Source organism: Athene cunicularia (genome assembly GCF_003259725.1).
Source record: "Athene cunicularia isolate RWA chromosome Z unlocalized genomic scaffold, athCun1 chrZ_part2, whole genome shotgun sequence".
In the NCBI taxonomy this organism is placed as follows: domain Eukaryota; kingdom Metazoa; phylum Chordata; class Aves; order Strigiformes; family Strigidae; genus Athene; species Athene cunicularia.
This window is the reverse complement of record NW_020799143.1, coordinates 21434728-21442778: the sequence shown is the minus strand read 5'-3', so window position 1 is coordinate 21442778 and position 8051 is coordinate 21434728. Positions and strand designations below refer to the sequence as shown.

The 8051-nt window shown below is 40.8% G+C and overlaps 1 protein-coding gene across 2 annotated transcripts in view; it reads left to right on the top strand.

Annotated features, from left to right (window-relative positions):
* The window catches only part of ADAMTSL1 (ADAMTS like 1), a 217249-nt gene that overhangs the window by 126277 nt on the left and 82921 nt on the right, over positions 1-8051 (top strand). For both annotated transcript variants that reach the window (XM_026866332.1, XM_026866331.1), the window contains 2 exons: positions 2201-2502; positions 7752-7881. In XM_026866332.1, coding sequence (XP_026722133.1) covers positions 2201-2502; positions 7752-7881 — 432 coding nt within the window. The remainder of the gene's footprint in view (positions 1-2200; positions 2503-7751; positions 7882-8051) is intronic.

Below are 8051 nucleotides of genomic sequence, written 5' to 3'. Positions count from 1 at the left end.
TTTTTTTTTTTTTTTTTTATCAAGAGTCAGAAAAATTACATATTCTGATTCCCAAATAATACACAATTGTAATAATTTCTAGATCAAGCTCACAAGTAATGACCAGCCTGAAAAGAGACCTAATCATTATTTGTCTTAACTAGATCTTGTGACATATTAAGAAAAATTCTATCCTTTTTCTCCTATTTTGGCAAATCTGGTCAAGTTTATGGAAAGCTATGTAGTAGTCTTTTTGAAAACAGCATACAGATTCTATTTCCTACCTACCCTCTTTTTCTGTTCAATAGAAATAATTTCAGTTAATAGTTCTCAGAACATGGTCATTCTCCTAATCAACATTTTCCATCTAGAAGTGTATTGGAACTGCCAGACTAGGTCAAGTAAAGAGTCTCCTTCCCTCAGGTTTCTGTTTCAGAGAGGAACTGGTTTCAGATACGGAAAGATATAGTGCAAGAAACAGATCAAAGCTACCTCCTGGCTGTAGATTCTCCTTCACCCTCATGTTGCATTTGGACTGTTGTGTCTATTGACTCACCAGTCTTCGGGAGTTTCTGTAGGCCCGTTTGTGCTATATTTGCCCTTTGGACAGTATTTAGCTTGTGGGATGAGTTCTACAATGAACTATGCACTGTGTAAAATAAGGAATACATCCCATTTATAAATTCTTGCTGCAGTATTTTCACTGATTCTTTATCGTTTTCCCACTCTGAGAATCAGGAAATTATTACTAGTGTTTGCCCTGTTTCTCCATTATTTCTATAGTTGAGATCTCTGTCATCATCATTGGCCCCCTTCCTAGTGTCTTACTCTATTTAATATTTACTTTTATCAAAGGTGGTCCATACAAGGGTTATAATTCTTTTTCTTCTCTGTTCTTTTTCTTGTTCCACAGTGGTTATATATTCATAATTTTTATAATATACATAAATATGTAATTTGTAACTAGTATTTAAATATATGCATTGATATTTCGAAATATCAATTTCCTATAAATTTAATAATGTTTAATAAAATGTAATAAAATTATTTAATATTGATATATTTTATATTATTCGATATTTAATATAAATATATTAGTGAGGGGCCCAAAACTGAACACAGGAATCGAGGTGCGGCCTCCCCAGTGCCAGTACAGGGGTCAGATCCCTTCCCTGTCCCTGCTGGCCACGCTATTGCTGACACAAGCCAGGATGCCATTGGCCTTCTTGGCCACCTGGGCACACTGCTGGCTCCTGTTCAGCCGGCTGTCAATCAACACCCCCAGGTCCCTCTCTGACTGGCAGCTCTCCAGCCACTCCTCCCCAAGCCTGTAGCACTCCTGGGGGTTGTGGCAGCCCAAGGGCAGCCCCCGGCGTTTGGCCTTATGGAAACTCCCCCAGTTGGGCTCAGCCCATGGCTCCAGCCTGTCCAGGTCTCTCTGCAGAGCCTCCCTACCCTCGAGCACATCAACACTCCCACCCAACTTGGGGTCATCTGCAAACTGACTGAGGGTGCACTCCATCCCCTCGTCTAGATCATCAATAAAGATGTTAAACAGGGGTTGCCCCAACATCAAGCCCTGGGGGACACCACTCGTGACCGGCCGATAACTGGATTTAACTCTGTTCACTACCACTCTTTGGGCCCAGCCATCCAGACAGTTTTTTCCCCAGCAAAGCATGTGCCCATCCAAGCCATGAGCAGCCAGTTTTGCCAGGAGAATGCTGTGGGAAACGGTGTCAAAGGCCTTACTGAAGTCAAGGCAGACAACATCCACAGCCTTTCCCTCACCCAATAATCAGGTCGCCCTGTTGTAGAAGGAGATGAGGTTTGTCAAGCAGGACCTGCCTTTCATAAACCCATGCTGACTGGGCCTGAGCATCTGGTTGTCCCACATGTGTTGTGTGATGGTACTCAGGATGAGCTGCTCCATCAGCTTCCCGGGCAGCAAAGTGAAGCTGACAGGCCTGTAATTTCCTGAATCATCCTTCTAGCCCTTCCTATATATAGGTGTTACACTGGCTCACTTGAGAGCCCTTCCACTGTTGCCATTGAGTTGTCAGCAATATGTCAACATGCTTACATGTATTTCACAACAGCCCAATGATGACGTGAAACTTTTGTTTCTTACTAAACATAACTTGGCCTGAACAGGACTGTGTTGCTTTTGCTTGCCTGGCTGTTTGTGGATGTAACTTGCATTGCTCTCTTCCTCTCACAGATTTATTCCTGAGGCTTGGTCCACCTGTAGTGTCACCTGTGGAGTGGGCAGCCAGGTGCGCCTTGTGAAATGTCAAGTGCTCCTCTCTTTCTCTCAGTCTGTGGCTGATTTGCCCATTGACGAATGTGAAGGTCCCAAACCTGTATCTCAGAGAGCCTGTTACAGTGGTCCCTGCAGCGAGGAGGCAGCTGAATATATGCCGGAGGAAACTGAGCTGCTGTATGGCAGCTTGCAGGAGTTTGATGAGCTCTATGACTGGGAGTATGAGGGCTTTACTGCATGTTCAGAGTCCTGTGGAGGAGGTAAGTACAAGATGTTTCTGTGCTGGATTTGCTTTGCCTCTTCAAGTGTGTACTTTGCAGTTAACGCCCACGAACATGTGGCTTTGCTACAGGTATTTGGGATCATAGAACCATTTAGGTTGGAAAAGATATTTAAAATAATTTAGTCTAACTGTAAGATCATCAAATCCAACTGTATTTCAGAAGGCATGGATGAAAACTGTGAAAAAACACATGTGCACAGCGTATTTTAGCCCACGACTTTCAGTCTCCATGTTCAGGCTGCAACCAAGAATGATCAGTGTATCACATATTTCTGCTTCCTTGTATCAGCTGATAATTCAAAAGGTAAAAAACAAGCTGAATGTTCAAGTGGTCTGGTGATATAAGCTAAGAATTGTGTACCACTCTTAGTTTTTATCTCTTGATTTGTACTGTGCAAGTATATACATTTGGGAGATGCAAACATGGCAGATAAATTATTTATATTGTAAGGGCTCAGCTGGTTCCCTGATGCCTATCACTAATGACATTAGCTCCAATCCCAGTGCAAAAGAAAACATATGGTAAAAAGCACTAACAGTGTGATTCTTTGAAGCTAGCAGGCTTGACGCTTGGAATCTCTCAAAGTTAATCAAAGTCTCAGTTTCCACATGTTACAGACTACTAATGCACAGTTCCCTAATACTCATTTTTTCACATCATTTTGTTTAGCTAGTTCTGAGAAACATGTCTGCTCCGGTATTTTTTAAATTAAACCTAGACTTCTCCAGCTGATGTCTTTTTTGCATGTCAAGTTTCAGTCTATTAAAAAAAAGGATTACTATAGATGAATACAGAATACATACTGTAGAACTGGAAACACTCAGCACTTTATGAATGGTTAATAGTGTAATCTGTAGAGATTCACCATTAATCAAACTTTAAAAACACAGTAGCAGAAAATAATACAAAGGTTTTCTATGCTTACTTCTAGCTTGCTGTTTAAAGTGGTTCATAGCAAGTTCTCAGACTGTTGACGCTATTGCTTTGTTTCCTACATATATCACACTAATATATGCTGCGTGGTGACAAACACTGACTCTACAGGAGTAGCTGTCATATATTGTGGCTCCTAATGAGCAGTAACAATTTGTCACACACTGTGAATACTGAAATCTGAATAGCTTCTAGAAATTAAGCCTCTTCTTTGAATACAGTGACTGCATGTATCTTTCAGATATAACGCACTGATATGCTAGAGACATTTTGCTTTATGAATTTAATTTCTTTCAATTGTCATCAAAAATTGTTAGCCAAGATTTCTTTTTGTCTAACATCAACTCCAAATTTCCCAGATTAGCAGATGCTAAGTCAAATATTTTTATAGCAATAGGTGCAAGACTGGTCAAACTAATTTTATTGGGTTTGGAGTCTCAAGAGAAGAAATTGAATAGATGCACAAGTAACCTTTCACCTCCCAGAAGTAGCAACCAGAAGGAATTAGTTAGTCATTTAGTCTGCTGATAGTGACTGCATTTCCCAGGGCTGTCATCAAATATCATGTAACAAATACTCTATTCTAGTAGATATAAACATAGAAAATCTCATTTGATGGTATTTTGAAAGTGAATTTAAACTGCCTAGGTTCGTGTCCCACCCTTATAGCCTTTTATACTTTTTTTTTTTTTTTTTTTTTGGGTGGGGGGGAAGCAATTTTAAAGGAGACAGGCTTTTGTTCTGGTAATATTGTGCAGTAAATAATGTTTAGAATTCATTTACTTTGCAAATAAACTTTGTGAAGCTCATATACTTTTTTTTATTATCTCTGTACTGTACTTCTGATGGATAACTAAAGGTCTTTATATTCTCTAAACATTCAATGATCCGTCCTTGATCTAAAATTTATAACCATTTGCTGCATTGACCTATCAAAACCAGAGGGACAGATGTTACCAGTATGCTGAGATATAGTCAGCGCAAGTTTCAAGGACAAGCTGAAGAAAATGATTCTAAGCACATTTGCTTGCTGCTGAGCAAGCCAGATTTTTTTTTTCTCCCCCCCCCCATCACTGGCACAAGCTATTAGAGTCAGAAACTTCAGTCAACACATAGTCTAACAACCACAGACTGGTTAAATTCAGTCAGGAGCCTTTTTCAATACCCATGCTGTCAGGTAAGATTACTAGTACTTTAAAAGGTAAAAAGTTGTAAGAATCTCAGAAAGCAAATTATAGTAAGTGAGTAGAATGCTGGTAGAATAGACTAAAATTACTACAAATACAATGAGCGATGACTTAGTGTGGTGGTTTAAGCCCTGACGGGACCGGAGACCACGTTGCCATTGCCCCTTCCCCACCCTCAGCTGGTCAGGCTGGAAGTGAGGCGCAAACCCCAGGTTAAAATAAGAAGATATTTAATACAACAGGGTGATAAACAATCTGAACAACAACAGTAGCAATGGTAAAAACAGTAAGCAGTAATAACAGTAAACAAGACAAAAGATATACAGAGAGATACCGTAATGGATACAGACAGCCCAGTGCTTCCTGCAACCAAAACCCACAAAGGAAGAAAATTCCCACTCTCCCATGCCTGGACCATACCTCAGCATGGTATGAATAACCCGGCTGGAGATCCCTTCCCCCTCTCTGCTGGGGAAACTTAACCCTATCCTAGCTGAACCAGGACACTTAGGTGACAGGAATAAGCATGTGAAATGAACCCACGGGAAGGTTTGGAGCAGGTTGAATACTGAAAAGTGAAGAACAGTAGTATCAGAATTTGGCTTATGTGAATATGATAAAACAAAACCATCAATCTGAGAAACATAGAAAAGGCTGAATTCAAGACCTTGCAGTCAATTGGTTTTCGATAATCAACACTAAAACTGACAATGCAAAAGTGTTAAGGTAATTGATAGTCATTGGTCATGAGCTCATCAGTGACACACTTCAGAAAGGAAAAATTGAAGCTGTGACAGTATGCTCAGTTTACTAAATTTTGATCTGAAAAGAAAAACATCCAGCACATACAAACGGGGAGTGACCTGTATCCTAGCAAACAGAAGGATGTCACCAGCATGTGGCAGGACTTGGGTGGTTTCTTTCTACAGTGTTAAGAAGAGAACTTTTCTGGTTTCTATACCTCTGGATTCTCTCCTGGCTTCGTCAGATTGGTTTTACTGTCAGGCCTGCCCTAGTGATCAATGCAAAGTAGAGATCAGTAACTTGAACGCAGTGTCATTTCCCATCAGGTAGAGAAACACCTCTGTTCTGCAGCCAGAAGTTTGTCCTGGGGAATCCATATGCCTCTGTTTGCTCTACACAGTATGATAACATGCTCAACAGAAAAATGATTGAGCTGGAAAGAACATGACAAGGTAGAGAACATTATGTATAGAAGGTTCATTGGTTTCTTTTCCTAGAAATAAATAACTACCGTTTGTTTTATTTTCTCAATGGGCTATCCTTTTTAGAATTTTTTTTTTTAAGTCATGTGGGAAATTACTTGAATAGCAAACCAGTTTGAAGATATGAGGCTACCTTGTAAAGAAGGAAACCCACAACAATGTTGGCTGCCTTCAGGGACTTTGGTAATTTCGATGTTTATGTCCATATTCAAAAATGTCAAATTTCTTTCTTCTCTTCAGCACCTTGAGTACAGTGGCGACAGTGCCTAGTTTTGAGTCATAGGCATGCCCTGAATAGGCTTGCACACACAGCAGCCAATAAATTGCCCAACATGTCACTTTGCTGTGGGCCTCTCCTCAGGCTGTGCTGAGAATAAGGGGAATGAATCCATGAATAATTTCAGGAGTACAGGAACTGCAATGAGTTGCAGCACTTTGGTCCTGTTGAATAATATGCTATCATTGTTTGTTAATGAATGTGCTGTGGCATTAGAAACAGCAAAAGGTATTGCCAGTTCTGTTATACTACTTTTGGAGCTGTTCAAGCTCTTCCAATACACTTTTTTTTTTAAAAAAAAAAAAAAACTGTCTTCAAAAGATTGTGAGATATTTTTGAAAATTAATTGTTGGGTTTGAGAAGGTGATGCAATTTTTATGAGTTCAGCTAATCTTTTTCCTAACTCAAGAAGTAGGGATGTATGTAAAAAGCATACTTCCACTTTACTCAAAACGCTGTTGATTAGATTTTTAGGAAGTTCATATGAATTATTATCCTCAGACCCTCTGGGGAAGAAGTATATCGTCTCTCACTAAATACTCTTTCCTATGTTGTATAGTGTTTCAATGCCTGATTTTCTAGCTTTCTAACCTTGTGATCCAATAAACCCTGTAATATTCCTACCTTATTTATATGAAGAGTGAGACAGAGTAACTGGTATGCTGAAGAGTACATAAGGAATTTGGTATCACCAAGGATTTCCTGATTTAAAACATAATTGCCATATCTTCCAGCTTCTCTCTTAGTCCCAACAGCTACCCTTGTTCTGTCCCAACTCAGATAAACCCTGCAGATTTGTATCTTCAGTTTAGGTGCATGTCTGTGGATGCAGAAGAATGACTGAGAGCAGCTGAATTGTCTGACCTTGTTTTGCTTTACTTTTGCACATATAGCGATCATACAGCTATTTATAATGTAACATGATGTTCATGATATAATATAACAGGCCAAAGCCATCTTCACACATTAGCCTGCTTGACTGACAAATAAACAGCCTTATTGTGATTACAGTAAAAGGATAAGACACTAGAGAGCACTGGACAATTTTCTGTCCAGGGAGGGTAAGTGGTGAATGAACCCAGGGACTCTGCAATGAAGATGACTAGTGAGACTGAAAGCAAGGGCAAGTAAAAGCCCAGCATCCCATTACTGTTTTGATCAGGCTGTTTCCCAACTGGCTGGGGAACAGGACACAAAAAGGTGCTGTAAACAATGTATGACTGTGTCTGGAAAACTGCAAGTTACAAGTGAAAAATTTTTCCAATAGAAGAGAGAAAAGGAACTGCAATTTTCATTAGTCAGGTATGCTGTGTCAAGAAACATCCCCTTTTAGTAAGCATTCATACTACACTCATCAGAAACGATCAGGCAGAACGCTTGGACGTGGACAACAAACACCCTACCGCTGTGCAGGAGGCAACCTACTCCCTCTCTGCAGCCAGGACTGCAGCCCCTGAGCTGGCAGCCCTGGGCATGAGGCTGTGCCCCACACACATGCAGCAGCCCCAGCACAGCCCTGTTGGCTCTGCAGGGCCCATCTTTGCCCTTGGCTGCCCCTCCAGGTACGGCAAGGTAGGTGTGACCATGCGTTGTTGTGTGCAGGTGTCCAGGAGGCTGTGGTGACCTGTCTCAACAGACAAACCAGGGAGACTGCAGATGAGACACTCTGCATAACCAGCCGCCGTCCTCCACAGCTGCTGAAAGCCTGCAGCCTGGACCCCTGCCCCCCAAGGTAGGCTTCTTATATCTTATCATCAAGCATATATTTTTTTCCAGATTTAAGAGAGATGTGATCACTGATGAAGTTGAGAAACTGATCTTCAAGCTCCCCATGAATCTGGGACTTCAGGACCAGGGATGCTTGGATCTGGGTGTTACTGAAATGACTGCTGAAGTACAGGA